At 41.6% G+C, this 17,300-nt stretch overlaps 1 protein-coding gene across 4 annotated transcripts in view; it reads left to right on the top strand.

Annotated features, from left to right (window-relative positions):
- Nucleotides 1–13,395, top strand: part of Ifit1bl1 (interferon induced protein with tetratricpeptide repeats 1B like 1) — a 70,094-nt gene extending 56,699 nt beyond the window's left edge. The window contains exons 1-3 of one of the 4 annotated variants that reach the window (XM_030251031.1): nucleotides 4,216–4,393; nucleotides 6,925–7,015; nucleotides 11,260–13,392. In XM_030251031.1, coding sequence (XP_030106891.1) covers nucleotides 6,984–7,015; nucleotides 11,260–12,640 — 1,413 coding nt within the window. In that variant the 5' untranslated portion in view covers nucleotides 4,216–4,393; nucleotides 6,925–6,983 and the 3' untranslated portion in view covers nucleotides 12,641–13,392. Of the gene's footprint in view, nucleotides 1–4,215; nucleotides 4,394–6,855; nucleotides 7,016–11,259 lie in introns of those variants that run through there. The other 3 variants (NM_001101605.1, NM_001110517.1, XM_006527265.4) reach the window with 3 other exon arrangements.
- Nucleotides 13,396–17,300: the final 3,905 nt, after the last annotated feature.

The raw sequence follows: 17,300 nt of genomic DNA, 5'->3' as shown, positions 1-17,300 counted from the left end.
TAGGGTGTTTAACTTGAGCCTGAAAATGGAAATATCTACATTGCCTTGGATTAAATCTCAGAACAGAACTTTAGCATCTATACAGGAATCTCACCATAAACTCACAAGGAAAGTCCTGACACTGCCCTGGCTGACCTGTAAGTAAATCTGGTTTACAAATATCAACCAAAGAGGCCAAGATTCACTTAGCAAATCTACAGCAAAGTTCATCAAAGACCCTGGATAATTATGTCTCCAGGTGCCCTTTTGGTGTTGCTCAGTGCAATCCTGGGTATATAAAGAAAACGAGAGCAAAACACATACATGTCCTTCATTATGTGTGAGTTGGGGAGAAGATTGAAAGTCCTCAGGAAAAGATGTCTTCAGGTGACTAAACCTCAGGTTCAAGACCCATTCCTACTTATGGGAAACAATCTAGTTAAAGGCCTCTCTCTGTCAAAGATACCTCTGAATGCACGGTTTTACCATAGATTGAAGGGAAGGCAATTAATGTATGTGGAAATGCACAGCTGCAGACTGCTCTCATTGCCAGCTCATCTGGCTATGCGGATGTCTACAAAACAAGATAAAGAAACTAAGAACATGGCTCAGCTCACAAGGAAGCCTCAGAGCCACACCTTTTCAAACTTTTTGCTTCCTCTGCTCTTCTGTTGGAGGATTACACAAGCCTGGGTCTCAGAAATGTTGATTAAACAATGAGATTGGTTGGATGGGCATTCTGTGGGATTGTTGTGACCATGTATGGGCAATCCAAGGGAACAGCTTAAAAACGGAGGACAAGTCAAAAGTGCTGCATAGATACAGAATTAGATGCGAGCTTCCACACTTCCCTTAGTCCTCTAGTCTCTTTTTGCCCATCATGGTCTGATAACTAAGCACATGTTCTAATGGCCAATTCAAATAAAGTTGTTTGGACGACTATAAGCTCAGGATTGTAGTCTAAGGAGACAAAAGTAGGAAATCCACAAAAGGATATACATGATGTGACCTTTGTTGTTGTTGTTTTTTTAATTGGGTATTTATTTCATTTACATTTCCAATGCTATCCCAAAAGTCCCCCATATGTTCCCCCACCTACTCCCTCACCCACCCACTCCCACTTCTTGGCCCTGTCATTCCCCCTTACTGAAGCATATAAAGTTTGCATGACAAATGTGCCTCTCTTTCCCCTCATGGCCCACTAGGCCATTTTCTGATTCATATGCAGCTAGAGTCAAGAGCTAGGGCAGGGGATGGGGGGTGGGGGGTTACTGGTTATTTCATATTGTTGTTCCACCTATAGGGTTGCAGATCCCTTTAGCTCCTTGGGTACTTTCTCTAGCTCCTCCATTGGGAGCCCTGTGATCCATCCAATAGCTGACTGTGAGCATCCACTTCTGTGTTTGCTAGGCCCCGTGGTAGTCTCACAAGAGACAACTATATCAGGGTCCTTTCAGCAAAATCTTGCTAGTGCATGCAATGGTGTCAGCATTTGGAAGCTGATTATGGGATGGACCCTGGATAAGGCAGTCTCTATATGGTCCATCCTTTCGTCTCAGCTCCAAATTTTGTCTCTGTAGCTCCTTCCATGGGTGTTTTGTTCCCAATTCTAAGAAGGGGCAACGTGTCCACACTTTGGTCTTCATTCTTCTTGAGTTTCATGCGTTTAGCAAATTATATCTTATATCTTGGGTATCCTAAGTTTCTGGGCTAATATCCACTTATCAGTGAGTACATATTGTGTGAGTTCCTTTTTGATTGGGTTACCTCACTCAGGATGATGCCCTCCAGGTCCAACCAGTTGCCTAGGAATTTCATAAATTCATTCTTTTTAATCGCTGAGTAGTACTCCATTGTGTAGATGTACCACACTTTCTGTATCCATTCCTCTGTTGAGGGGCATCTGGGTTCTTTCCAGCTTCTGGCTATTATAAATAAGGCTGCTATGAACATAGAGGAGCATGTGTCCTTCTTACCAGTTGGAATATCTTCTGGATATATGCCCAGGAGAGGTATTGCGGGACCTCTAGTAGTACTATGTCCAATTTTCTGAGGAACCGCCCAACTGATTTCCAGAGTGATTGTCCAAGCTTGCAATCCCACCAACAATGGAGGAGTGTTCCTCTTTCTCCACATCCTTGCCAGCATCTGCTATCAGGTTAATTTTTGATCTTAGCCATTATGACTTTTGTGAGGTGGAATCTCAGGATTGTTTTGATTTGCATTTCCCTGATGATTAAGGTTGTTGAACATTTTTTCTGATGCTTCTCAGCCATTCGGTATTCCTCAGGTGAGAATTCTTTGTTCAGATCTGAGCCCCATTTTTAATGGGGTTATTTGATTTTCTGGAGTCCATCTTCTTGAATTCTTTATATATATATATATTAGATATTAGTCCTGTATCTGATTTAGGATTGGTAAAGATCCTTTCCCAATCTCTTGGTGGCCTTTTTGTCTTATTGACGGTGTTTTTTGCCTTGCAGAAGCTCTATATCACCTTTTGCAGATGATATAATTGTATACATAAGTGACCCTAAAAATTCCACCAGAGAACTCCTAAACTCGATAAACAGCTTCAGTGAAGTAGCTGGATATAAAATTAACTCAGACAAGTCAATGGCCTTTCACTACACAAAGAATAAACAGGCTGAGAAAGAAATTAGGGAAACAACACCCTTCTCAATAGTCACAAATAAAAGAAAATACCTTGGCGTGACTCTAACTAAGGAAGTGAAAGATCTGTATGATAAGAACTTCAAGTCTCTGAAGAAAGAAATTAAAGAAGATCTCAGAAGATGGAAAGATCTCCCATGCTCATGGATTGGCAGGATCAATATAGTAAAAATGGCTATCTTGCCAAAAGTAATCTACAGATTCAATGCAATCCCCATCAAAATTCCAACTCAATTCTTCAACAAATTAGTAAGGGCAATCTGCAGATTCATCTGGAATAACAAAAAAACCTAGGATAGCAAAAACTCTTCTCAAGATAAAAGAACCTCTGGTGGAATCACCATGCCTGACCTAAAGCTGTACTACAGAGCAATTGTGATAAAAACTGCATGGTACTGGTATAGTGACAGACAAGTAGACCAATGGAATAGAATTGAAGACCCAGAGATGAACCCACACACCTATGGTCACTTGATCTTTGACAAGGGAGCTAAAACCATCCAGTGGAAAAAAGACAGCATTTTCAACAAATGGTGCTGGCACAAGTGGTGGTTATCATGTAGAAGAATGCGAATTGATCCATTCCTATCTACTTGTACTAAGGTCAAATCTAAGTGGATTAAGGAACTCCACATAAAACCAGAGACACTGAAACATATAGAGGAGAAAGTAGGGAAAAGCCTCGAAGATATGGATGGGTACAGGGGGGAAATTCCTGAAGAGAACAGCAATGGCTTATGCTGTAAGATCGAGAATCGACAAATGGGACCTTTGTTGTTTTGAAACCAACATACCAAATACAAAATGAAAAAAACCAATCACCTGCAAGCTCATTCTGCCATAAATTCTCTCTCAAGCCTTCTGTTATACATAAACTTTGACCTTACTGCTATATGTGATCTTAAAAAATAATATGGCATGTTCTATGAATATATATATCCCTGCCTCTGGTCTTCTTGCTTCAACAATGGGTATAAAACCTCAGGAATTCCCTGACACAAACACTACATGGAGCCCAGCACTAACATTGCTTCCCACAACAATCTCATTAGGTTCCTAAGGCAAGCATGTCTTTGTTGCTGGGATTTCAAACCATAAAGCCATATAAAAACTCTCAATACATTAATTATAATTATATCTATATGTCTAGATTTGGCAGATCAAACATTATTCTAGGTTATTCCCCAACTATAAGACATCTTTCCAATTGTGTTTCTCCTGGACGTGTGGTTCTGGCTCATCATGGCTCATCCTCCTTTTCCTCTGTCCTCTCTCCTTCCCCTCCTGCTCTCCTGCCATCTCTCTTCCTGCACCCCACTCTTGAACCTCCAGTCCCTTCTTTCCCCTTCTCTGCCTACCCACAAGCTCCAGCCATTTTTGCCTAGTTAAAATGGGAAGAAGTTTCATATCACCAGAGTACATGATGGACAGACAGCTCCTGGGTGCTTAGGGAGGGGAATCACTCTTAAGGAAACAGAATTAACAGCAACATACAAACAAGCACCAGACCAACCTACCACACTTCCTCCTTATAAAAGAGCAAACAGCACTCTGTAGGTTTCATTTTCTGTAGGTTGGAACATTGCCAGTTTCAGTTAGGAACTGAGGGTGTAGCAAACCTTCCCTATATAAATACCTTGCTTATCCTAGAATCCCTAGAACACTTTTGATTGAGTTTGGAAGCATCTCTTGGCCTGGATTAAAGTGCTATGGAGCAACTTCTGAGTCCCAGCAACGTGAGGTAAAGGCTTTCTCTTCATTTCTCACCTTATTTCTGTATATGTTGACATTCTAAACATAGAGCCTTAACTAACCTGTTCCCAGGCATATTTCCTCCTATGGAGTCATCCTGTTCATGGTTCTGATGTTGGTAGGTTTTCACAGTCTGCTGAGTGGGGAAGGTTTTGGGTAAGATGCAAACAACTGCATAGCATAATAACCTTAGGCCTTGTGGGAGGAAGGGAAGGGAGATTCTTTAAGTCTGGGAGGGTCCTGAGCCCTATATGTCCCAAGGAGTTTCTCTAGAGTTGGAGGACAACCCAACTACCATAAATGCAAGAGGTAGCTTGCTGGATGCTCATAAAGAGCATCAAGATTTTCCCTTTCCCTGCATGAATTGCTGAGGTGGTGTAACCAAGTGACTGATGCAAAAAGAAAGTTAAAAAAAAAAGAAACCAAAGAGATCTAGATGAATAATTCTATGGCCTCAGCTTTTCCCCGAGTGGGAAATCAAGCATGGATGAAAGCGATCCAGGGGGGTAAGATGAGGATATGTACATAGGGGAGCTGCTTGCCTCCATCAGCTAGCACAGGAAAGGACACATTGTTCTTAAGGCAAGGCTGAAAGTGGTCCAGGGAGGAAGAAGAGGATACATGCACAGGGAAGCTTCCTGCCTTCATCAGCTTGCACAGGAAAGGCAACTTTGCTCTTTTTTTTTTTTAATTTTTTATTAGGTATTTAGCTCATTTACATTTCCAATGCTATACCAAAAGTCCCCCATACCCACCCACCCCCACTCCCCTACCCACCCACTCCCCCTTTTTGGCTCTGGCGTTCCCCTGTACTGGGGCATATAAAGTTTGCGTGTCCAATGGGCCTCTCTTTCCAGTGATGGCCGACTAGGCCATCTTTTGATACATATGCAGCTAGAGTCAAGAGCTCCGGGGTACTGGTTAGTTCATAATGTTGTTCCGCCTATAGGGTTGCAGATCCCTTTAGCTCCTTGGGTACTTTCTCTAGCTCCTCCATTGGGAGCCCTGTGATCCATCCATTAGCTGACTGTGAGCATCCACTTCTGTGTTTGCTAGGCCCCGGCATAGTCTCACAAGAGACAGCTACATCTGGGTCCTTTCGATAAAATCTTGCTAGTGTATACAATGGTGTCAGCGTTTGGATGCTGATTATGGGGTGGATCCCTGGATATGGCAGTCTCTACATGGACCATCCTTTCATCTCAGCTCCAAACTTTGTCTTTGTAACTCCTTCCAAGGGTGTTTTGTTCCCACTTCTAAGGAGGGGCATAGTGTCCACACTTCAGTCTTCATTTTTCTTGAGTTTCATGTGTTTAGGAAATTGTATCTTATATCTTGGGTATCCTAGGTTTTGGGCTAATATCCACTTATCAGTGAGTACATATTGTGTGAGTTCCTTTGTGAATGTGTTACCTCACTCAGGATGATGCCCTCCAGGTCCATCCATTTGGCTAGGAATTTCATAAATTCATTCTTTTTAATAGCTGAGTAGTACTCCATTGTGTAGATGTACCACACTTTCTGTATCCATTCCTCTGTTGAGGGGCATCTGGGTTCTTTCCAGCTTCTGGCTATTATAAATAAGGCTGCTATGAACATAGAGGAGCATGTGTCCTTCTTACCAGTTGGAATATCTTCTGGATATATGCCCAGGAGAGGTATTGCGGGACCTCCAGTAGTACTATGTCCAATTTTCTGAGGAACCGCCAGACTGATTTCCAGAGTGATTGTTCAAGCTTGCAATCCCACCAACAATGGAGGAGTGTTCCTCTTTCTCCACATCCATGCCAGCATCTGCTGTCACCTGAATTTTTGATCTTAGCCATTCTGACTGGTGTGAGGTGGAATCTCAGGGTTGTTTTGATTTGCATTTCCCTGATGATTAAGGATGTTGAACATTTTTTCAGGTGCTTCTCTGCCATTCGGTATTCCTCAGGTGAGAATTCTTTGTTCAGTTCTGAGCCCCAGTTTTTAATGGGGTTATTTGATTTTCTGAAGTCCACCTTCTTGAGTTCTTTATATATGTTGGATATTAGTTCCCTATCTGATTTAGGATAGGTAAAGATCCTTTCCCAATCTGTTGGTGGTCTTTTTGTCTTATTGCGGGGTCTTTTGCCTTGCAGAAACTTTGGAGTTTCATTAGGTCCCATTTGTCAATTCTCGATCTTACAGCACAAGCCATTGCTGTTCTGTTCAGGAATTTTTCCCCTGTGCCCATATCTTCAAGGCTTTTCCCCACTTTCTCCTCTATAAGTTTCAGTGTCTCTGGTTTTATGTGAAGTTCCTTGATCCACTTAGATTTGACCTTAGTACAAAGAGATAAGGGGAATCACTCTTAAGGAAACAGAATTTACATCAACATACAAACAAGCACCAGGCCAACCTACCATACTTCCTCCTTATAAAAGAGCAAACAGCACTCTGTAGGTTTCATTTTCTGTAAGTTGGAACATTGCCAGTTTCAGTTAGGAACTGAGGGTGTAGCAAACCTTCTCTATATAAATACCTTGCTTATCCTAGAATCCCTAGAACACTTTTGATTGAGTTTGGAAGCATCTCTTGGCCTGGATTAAAGTGCTATGGAGCAACTTCTGAGTCCCAGCAACATGAGGTAAAGGCTTTCTCTTCATTTCTCACCTTATTTCTGTATATGTTAACACTCTAAACTTAGAGCCTTAACTAACCTGTTCCCAGGCATATTTCCTCCTATGGAGTCATCCTGTTCATGGTTCTGATGTTGGTAGGTTTTCACAGTCTGCTGAGTGGGGAAGGTTTTGGGTAAGATGCAAACAACTGCATAGCATAATAACCTTAGGCCTTGTGGGAGGAGGGGAAGGGAGATTCTTTAAGTCTGGGAGGGTCCTGAGCCCTATATGTCCCAAGGAGTTTCTCTAGAGTTGGAGGACAACCCAACTACCATAAATGCAAGAGGTAGCTTGCTGGATGCTCATAAAGAGCATCAAGATTTTCCCTTTCCCTGCATGAATTGCTGAGGTGGTATAACCAAGTGACTGATGCAAAAAGAAAGTTAAAAAAAAAAAAGAAACCAAAGAGATCTAGATGAATAAGTCTATGGCCTCAGCTTTTCCCCGAGTGGGAAATCAAGCATGGATGAAAGCGATCCAGGGGGTAAGATGAGGATACGTGCATAGGGGAGCTGCTTGACTCCATCAGCTAGCACAGGAAAGGACACATTGCTCTTAAGGCAAGGCTGAAAGTGGTCCAGGGAGGAAGATGAGGATACATGCACAGGGAAGCTTCCTGCCTTCATCAGCTTGCACAGGAAAGGCAACATTGCTCTTATGGGACTAAATAAGTATGTGCTTTTCTCTCCAAGGGAGGCACCAACCACTCTGTACAATTTCCAACCACAGTGGCAGTTTTCCAAGTAAAAGGTTAGAGGCTGCCAAGTGGAAGAGAAGAGAAGGTTGATTTCAGAGCAGTGGGGAGAGGGGAGGAGGAAGGGTGTGAATTGATAAATCGATTGAATCTTGCTGGAATAAAGAAGAAGCCAGTTTTAAGATGATCTTTTTTGTATTGTTTCTGTTTGTTTTCATTGATAGTGCAGAGTTTTCTATAGAATTTATCTTATATAGTTTTATCTTCTCTGTGTGACTTTTGATTGCATGTGTGTGTATCACATGCCCACAGATTCAATAAAGGCCAAAAGGCATCAAATTCCCTGAACCTGAGTTAGAGGTAGGTATTATCCACCTGATGTAGTTTTTGAAACTAAACCAGGGTCCTCAGGGGGAGCAGTAAATGGTGTTAGCTACTGAGCCATCTCTCTAGTCACCCTGATCAGTCTTCTATGTTTATGGTAAAATTATGAAAATATCCTCTCTGCAAAACTTACTTTTCACAAAATCGGCAATGCTCTGATGAAACTCATGTGTCAGTATCAATTGGGTACCTACTGGCAACGCTCCTTCTCAGGTTCGAACCCCAGATCTGGTCACTCAGAAGCTCTGGAGTATGCTCAGCAATTGGGATAACAAGAGATTTCCAGTGCTACATTTCAAATGTTAGACACTGAGCCTGCAAATTAGAATCTTAGGACTGTGAAGCTAGGATTCTAAAAAACATACACCCTTTTCTTTCCTAGTTTGGTTAGGTGTAGTAAACTACAGAAAATACACTTAAAGGAATTCTAGCAACTTTTCTGAGCCTACCTGGTATTGCAGTTGGTTCAGGAGGAAAAACTCAGAGTAAAAGGTCCCTGTCACCAGCCTCCCTCCTCCCACACATGCCTTCACCTAGCGTAAGAAGAAGGAGCATACTGGTGACTGCAAAGAAAAGAAAATATTTTTAACCTCAGATAATATGTGACCCACAGAATCATATCCAGGTCCCCAGGGGTACAGGAGTAAGGGGGAGTGAGCTCTTCCTTCATGCACTTTTACTGATCAAAAGAGCAGAGGGCAAGAATCCAGTCTGACAATTGGAACAAGGCCTATCTAGCACATGCTGAGGGGGATTAGGTGCCCAGGCACTCATTCAGACCTTGTACCACTCAGCTCAGAGTGCTCCCTGATGACAGAGGACTTGGGCCCCTCAGCAGTCCTATTGTGGAGAGAATGCACACCTGGGATGACATTCTGCTCTATAGTCTCCTTCAGGGCCCAAACCAAGAGGAAAGCAAGTGATATCATCAAGGTAAGAAAGAAGAGCAGTTTTTCCTATCAGGTGACAGCAGAGCCTGTGAGGTTGTTCAAGTTCTGCAGCCTCAAGGAGAGCAGAAACCTGCTATGCTCTCTCTGAGCAAAGTGCCATGTGTAGATCATTTGAAAGGGAGTCTATTTGCCATTAGTGCACTAGTGTTGTACCAAGAAATGTTTGGGATCCTCAAAAAGACCTCTGAGGAGCCAGTTATGATGCAATCACATTAGGGTGTCTTCAAGTTTGAGTTTGGGCTCCATGCCAACCTTGAGAGAGCAGGAAGGTAGAACCCTGAGACTTGTTTTAGGTTACCATTTACAGAGGCAAGAAGAGGGTATCTAGTCTGATAGAGATCTGGTTGGGGGTAATTATGCCCTTTAACATAATGTACTGGTGTTTGGAGTGAAACCATAAACTGAACTTTCCTTTTTTTTCATATGGTTGGTTTGTTTGGGAGTAAATTATCAGGGCCAGGCTTATAACCTGGACTTACAGATATGTTGGGATATAACCTAGATATTGTTGCTAGACACAGGTTTTGTAGGAGCTTCACTGGGAGACTCGTATTAGACACAGGTGTTGTTGGGGCTTAGTGTGTAAACTGGTGCTGGGTCCTGGCCTGTTAGTTAACTTGAGTTCAACCTTTGGTCAGGGCCTCTAAAATGGAGTCTGGACACTCAAGATTTGGTCTCATACTAGCTGTGCCAGTGCTCACCTACCTGAGCCTGGTTCACATACTTTGAAAGCTTGAAAGATTCATCCCCAAATATTTTCATAGCTCTAGAGTACCATGAATCTATGTGGACATGTTCTCTGGGAAGTGCCTGTTCTTATCATCCTGGGATGTGGTGAGAAGAATCCTTCCGGTCAAAAAATTTGCTCAGTGATAACCAGCTTTAGTTTGTAGAGACACCCTTTTTCAACTATCAAAAGAATATTGGTTTTTGTCCATAGTGTTTTTAAAAAAGAATATCACAGAAGAAACATAGGAAGAGGAACTCTCAGTCACAGAGATCCCTCAGTACTATGCTTTCAGATAGATGGTAGGAAATAATTGCTGTGATTGTTGAGGTTAGGTTTACCCATACTTCATTAAGCTAACAAGTCGCCTGTACTCAAATCATTCAATAATCATAACAGGAGTTACATTTGACCTTATACTGTGTCAGCTTTCCTCTATGGTCCTGTACTTCCAGGCACTAGTTGGAGGAAGGAGGTGTCAACCCCTCATCTATTACACGCATAGGCATTTGGCAAAGTCATCCAGCAGTGCGGCCTTATGAAAACTTGCCCAGCCATCCAACTCCTTTCTGTGCAAGCATAGTGGTGAGATGACAAGGGAGCAGTAGCCTGCTGAGATGTAGCAGACAGCATTTTCAGCATGCCTCCTTGTCCTCTGGCCTTTATAGACTTAAGGGTCAGTCTTGGTTAATCTTTCCTGATTCTTAGGGATCGTTGATACCTTTGTTAGTGTTTCTATCACTGTGATGAAGACTAGGACCAAAAGCAACTTGGGGAGCAGAGGAATGAGTTCCTTTCTCAGGTGAGGTCCATCACAAGGTGAAGGCACAATAGGAAGTCAAACTGGGACCCAGAGACCTGATCTGAATCAGAGACCATGGAGATGTGTGGTTTACTGGAATGCTCCTTCAGGCTTGCTCAGCCTTTCTACTATTAGAATTCAGGTTCATATACCCAAGCATGGCACCAACCATAATAGGATGGGACTTCCGTCATCAATCAGCAGCTAGGAAAATACCTCATAGACTTGCCTGCTGTCCAGGCTTAAGGAACATATTCTCTACAAAAAAACAAACAAACAAACAAACAAACAAACAAACAAAAAACAAACAAAAACAAACAAACAAAAAAAACCAAAAAAAAAAAAAACCCCACTGTTCTAAATGACTTTAATGTTTTTGTCAAGATAGCTTAATGCTCACCAACATGGATTAAACTCGATTAATATTACTGAAGTTATTATTTTAATTAGCCTTACGATTTTCTTAATGAAATGGTAGCACCATTAAGTAAGGTGTTTCTAATTTTTCCAATGAATGTGTAAAATTAATTCCCTATAAAGGATTAATATACCGGTTGTTTGGTGTTAGCAGGTTGTTTGGTGACTTAAATGTGGTTTGTCCCCAGTACACAGAATTTGTAAATGGTATCAATAACTGTTGTTTTTTTTTACAGTGCAAAATCTCATAGTTGTCTCATCTATGACAGCCTGGTTGAGCTGAGATGCCATTTCACATGGAAGTTGGTTATAGAAAAGGTTGACATGCCTGATTTGGAAGTAAGAATCTCAGAGACTGAGTTCTTTGATGCCAGCTACAGCATCGGGATGCACAACCTCCTGGCCTACGTGAGGCACCTGAAAGGCCAGCAGGAGGAAGCCCTGCAGAGCTTGAAAGAAGCTGAAGCCTTGATCCAGAGCGAGCAGTTGAGCAAGAGAAGGCTGGTGACCTGGGGCAACTGTGCCTGGCTGCATTACCACAGGGGCAGCTTGGCAGAAGCCCAGGTCTACCTGGACAAGGTGGAGAAGGTGTGCAAGGAATTTTCAAGTCCCTTCCAATACAGGCTGGAGTGTGCTGAGATGGACTGTGAGGAAGGCTGGGCCTTGTTGAAGTGTGGCATACAAAATTATAAAGGAGCCATGGCCTGCTTTGCAAAGGCTCTGAAAGTGGAGCCAGAAAACCCTGAGTACAATGCTGGCTATGCAGTCGTAGCCTATCGCCTGGATCACATTGATGGCACTTCGCTCCAACATTTACAGAAGGCTGTCAGCGTAAAACCAGAAGATCCATACCTTAAAGTTCTCCTTGCCCTAAAGCTTCAGGATTTACACAAACTAGAAGAAGCAGAAAAACACATTGAAGAAACTCTGCCCAGGATATCCTCGCAGCCCTATGTCTTTGGATATGTAGCCAAATTTTACCGAAGGAAAGGATTGGTGAAAGAAGCTCTTGAGTTCCTTGGCAGAGCCTTGCAGAAACAACCTTGCTCCACCTTCTTGCATTTCCAGATTGGCCTTTGCCATAAGAAACGACTGATTCAAATAAAGAAAGCTTCAAACATGCAACCAAGAGGGGAAGATAGAAAAAGAGCAGACCAATCCATCCATTTGGCTATATGTCATTTTAAACGGACTTTAGAACTGAAACCCACATATGTGATGGCATATGTTACTCTGGCTGAAATGTACATTGAGAAAAATCAACTAAAAGAAGCAGAGGACAATTTTCAGAAATTGTTGAACATGAGTAACTTGGAAGATCATATTCAGCAAGAGATTCACTTCCGGTATGGCAACTTCCAACAATACTATAAGAAATCAGAAGAGGCAGCCATCACACATTACTTAAAAGGCCTAAAAATAGAGGTAACTTCTCACTACAGGGATAAACCTCTCAAGGCTTTGGAGAAACTGGCTAAAAGACGCAAGGAAGATCATGTCCTGGAAAACTTGGGCCTACTTGGGTTTGTCTACAAACTGAAAGGGAACACAAGTGAAGCCATGTCATGCTATGAGAGGGCCCTGAGGCTCACAGGAGCAGTGAACCCTGAGTTTTGAGGAAGAGCTTCTTGAGTGGCTTGTTAAGCGTGAGCATGACTTTCTAATCTACTAGTCTTTTCCAGCTGTTGCCTTAACTATATAAACCCCCATGAAGCAAGATACAGATGATGCCTTTTCTATTGCTTGCTTTTCTACAGCCATAATTTATGGTTGAGGGCCTATGAGTGTGTGACAGGAGTGTCCATTCTCCTGTCACACATGCTGGACATTTTCCTTATGAGTGTGCCTTTAATTGCATCTCCTATACCATCAGTCTTCAAGAACCCCGATCAAAGGACACTTGACACATTAAGGCTCATTTTTCATGGGATCTTCCAAACTTCAACAACATCTGACAGCAAAATAAATGAGCAATGGTGAGCATTAAAAGGGAGAGAAATGCAAGATATCTTTACAGTGTTTCAGTCCATAGGCCCATTTTCATAGGCTTTACTGCAGCCAGAACCTGCTGGTCAATGACCCCCAAGCCAATAATCAAAGCATCTTTTTGTATAAAAGTGTTTGATTTTAGATAATTGTGGTGGATTTCTGTGGTCTACATATATTGGCCTTTATTCATTACTAAGAAAGATTTAATGCTTCAGGAAGATAGAATAAAGCAGTAACCTCTGTGGAATGTGCCAACAACAACAAAAACAACAAAAAATGACAAAATTTCTACTGGAGAATGTTCAGACTATGAAGTGTTGTGTAATATCACCTTGTTGCTTTCCTAACCCAATCATATTCAATAAAATCTGCTAATATCACAGACTTGTGACTGTATTTTTTTGGAACATTAAGATCTGTATTCTATGATTGGATGGAACCAGAGCACAGCAAAATCAAACTGCATAGGGTTAGGAGGGACAAAGCAAGGAAGCTCTGGGAATATACACACTACTGAAACTTAAGCAATACAGGGGGAAAGCGAGAGGAGGTTAGACTATCAGAAGGATGTCTGAAATTCTCCTAAGAAGTCATACTTGTTACTGTCTATGTGAAATGCTTTAATACCTGTAAGTCAGTGTGCACATACAGAATTTAAAGGAAAAATTTCCATTTGGCTTGATAATGTTCCCCACAAAGAACCATACACTTACAAAAAAATCCAGTGCCAGACAGGAGAAGACTCTTTTGAGTTGTAAGTCAGGGTTATTTATATGACTCCCAAAACATTTTGGATCCTACTCTTGGTTGTCCCCTGATGGTGGGAATGTGAATTCCTATTCTTGCAGACACCATACACTTTAGATTTAGGAAGCCAGGAGACCTAAGTTGGATCTGACCTGAAAGCCTCCTACCTGAGAAGTAGCTTTTACAGTATACCAAGGTGCTGTTCAAGCTTCCCCAAAAGGGAAACAGGAGTAGTGCTACCCAGCTGTGCTGCTTATAAACTGCAACAACACCCAGTATGGGACTAGGATAACCCTAAGGATACAATAGTAGCAAGCAGACCTTGGTGATAACCAAAAGTTGCCAAATGGTTCTAAAGGCTTCTTCAACAAGGGTAATGTAACCCTGTTCAACTATTAGGACTAGTAAAGTCATAGATTTTAGAAGAGATCTTACAACGACCACATTACTAAACCAGTTTAATCCTTACCTCCTTTCAAACATCCATTTTTATATCCATAAATGAGTCTAGTTCTTACTGCTCATCAAGAAAATTCTCTTTGTAACAGAAAAAGCCCATTGTAGAAAACTACAACCAGTCAAAAAAGTGCAGAGGTATGGAGCCTAGTCCCAACATATACATCTATGTCACAGTTCCCTCACCTGAGGATTGGGAATCGTTGCAGAAGGGAAAGTTGAAAAATAATTAAAGGCAAAATGAGTAGGAAGTTCGGTGTGAGGTTGTGTCTACTGTAAAGCTCAGAAGCACCATGTCCCTAAAGTCTCTCCAATGTAACTGCCCATACACGACTGAACAAGGAAAACACAGATGGAAATGCAAAATGGAAGTGGAAAAGTCCAGAAGTCCTCAACCTTAGGCAAAGAACAATGGGCAACTAAAGGATGGGGAGAATGGGAGCAATAATCTTCCCAGGAAGAGTGCAGGAATTGGCTTTGCAATATCAAATAGTGAGCCCCAAAACATACACATATAGGTATCATTACTCACACTGTGCATGTGTGTATGAGATACAGCATAGATATAGATATATAGATAGATAGATAGATAGATACATACATACATACATACATGCATACATACATACATACATATATACATACATAGATAAATACATAGATAGAAACATAGATACATAGATAGATACATAGATAGGTAGATAGATGCATGCCTGCTTAGATACATAGATACATAGAAACATAGATACCTAGATAGTATAAAGAAAGATGATAGACAGAGGGATAAACAGGAACAGAGGGAAGGTAGTAACAGAAGGCAGGACTGGGAGGAATGGGAGGAATGGGAGGAATGGGAGGAATGGGAGGAAGGGGGGAGAGAGAATTAGAGCAAGGGAGACCTTACAAAAACCTTCCCAAAAGAACTGGTAAAACAAAAGATCAACCTCAACTCAACTATCTTTTCAATTCATTTCTAAGCAAACAAAATGAGTATTTTCTATGTTACAGATTTGGGATAGTTTGCTATAACTAAAACAGTTTGCCCTTATCTCCCTCTGGTTATCTGTGTTGTTGAGATGTGGCAATTGTGTCTTCTTCATCGACCAGAATTTCGTAATGAGAAAGAATCTATAGATAGAAGTGCTTGGAGACGTATACTCTCAGATGTGCTATCTACCACCTTCTAAACTAGTATTGTACAATGAGAAGAGGTTAGTAAGTACTAGCGCTTCCCTTTGAGATGGCACCATTCTTTTCATGCACACACCTATGGCTTATGTTGTTCCCGTGGTTATGCATATGTTTTTAAATTTCCCCACGCCTGTCTTATGTTACATGAGAATGATGATGTGTTGTGTTTCTGAGGGACAGGTGCCATAAACATGCAGCTTTTTATTAGAATTATTCAATAGATGATGACAGATGGGGGGTGTGTGACAAGGGAGGCTACAGGGTGCAGTTATTTCTTGTGCTATTTTTCCTTACATAGCCTTTCATTACATTATTACATTTAAATATAAATATGACTGACTTTAATATAAACTCCATGGACCATGCTGGAGCATGATGGTCTGATGCATGTATAAGCTGTGGAATGGCTGCTTCAATCTATGAACGTGAATCACCTTCAGTACTTATTTTTTTCCATAGGAAGAGCTCTCAGAAGCCACTCTCTCACTAAATCCCAACGTTATTGTCTTCATCCTCCATGCTTCCTTCTCATGCTTCTGCAACTAATGTTTTCAAATAAAAAGGTTTGTATTATGTATATTTATTTTTCATCATCATTTTAAAAATATTTTATTTTTTACACTCCATATTCCATTCCCCAACCCATACCCCATGAGTAATTTTTTAAGATACACTCTTGTATTGTTCAGTCTGGCCTAAAACCTAGAATGCCATGTAAGCTGGCCTGCTGCTTACCTTACTGCAACAGAAGTTTGTTACAATCCCTGGTTATTCGTTACTTAGAGCATTCAGTCAATGTCAAGCTCCCTTCAAGTTTTCAGGTTTTGATAAGTATATTTTGTGTTTATCAGAGGATCCATGGTGTGTGGAGCTTTTGCACAGTTCTAAATCAGGAGAGGCAGATCCATGTATTGTCAGGGCCCTCCCCCCACATGTACACCCCTTAATAGGTTTCCATGTACTAAACTGACTAGGCAATCATTTCAGGACTTATTTGAGTTATTTTGTCCAGAATTTAATCACCCATCCAAGGGGAAGAAATTTATTCAACAGCTAATCCCATTTCTATGTTATTCCTTTGCTGAGTATAACTTGTTGCTATGAATTATTCTTATGAATGGATCAAACAGTGACTTCAAAGCTGAGCTTGGCTCCAAACACGTGAAATCCCAGAAGGAGGGATGCTAAAGCAAGAGAACTCTTTGAGGCAAGCTTGGCCTCCACCGTGAATTCCATGCCTATCTTGGCTGACAGGGCAACTCTGTCTGAAAGCAACAACAGCAACAATACTGTGTGCAATTGAACATATGAAGAGTGTCAGAGACCCTTCTGAAGGATGAGCAAAGGGAAACTCTCAGAAGCAGGTGCTGACCACCTGTGTCCTCACACAAGGATGGGAGGGTGTTTGCTCAGGTATCTCTGGGCCCCCAGAGGTGTGGCCAAACACTTAGCTCCTAACTGTACACAGGTCTCAACTGGATTGTGTGGACTGCAAGAAGAATGGAAGTTCCTATATACATGGGTTATACTTGGTTAGCTCAGTGCAGACATAGATGCTAAAACACCTGTGTTTTGATACTCTGATGAGCATTCACAATTTCCAATCATCTTAGCAGAGGAAGGACCTTGAAAAGACTGGGAAATTTTCATCCATGTGTATAACAAATATTGATCATGTCCATCCTCCTGCACTTCCCATCATGTACCACTAGGATTCCCCACCATGTTTCCCCACCTGATTTCTTGGCCTCTCCTAGCAAAACTGCCATTGTTTCTTCAGAAAGGGGTAGAGAGGTCTTATAAGGTTCCCCAAATGATAAAAGAAGAAACACTGAGACTTAATAAGACTGTATTATTTTGCTGTCTCTTACCACCACACAAAAGACTGTATTTT

Source organism: Mus musculus, chromosome 19, assembly GCF_000001635.26.
Source record: "Mus musculus strain C57BL/6J chromosome 19, GRCm38.p6 C57BL/6J".
Classification (NCBI taxonomy): domain Eukaryota; kingdom Metazoa; phylum Chordata; class Mammalia; order Rodentia; family Muridae; genus Mus; species Mus musculus.
This window is presented reverse-complemented; position numbering and strand designations above follow the sequence as displayed.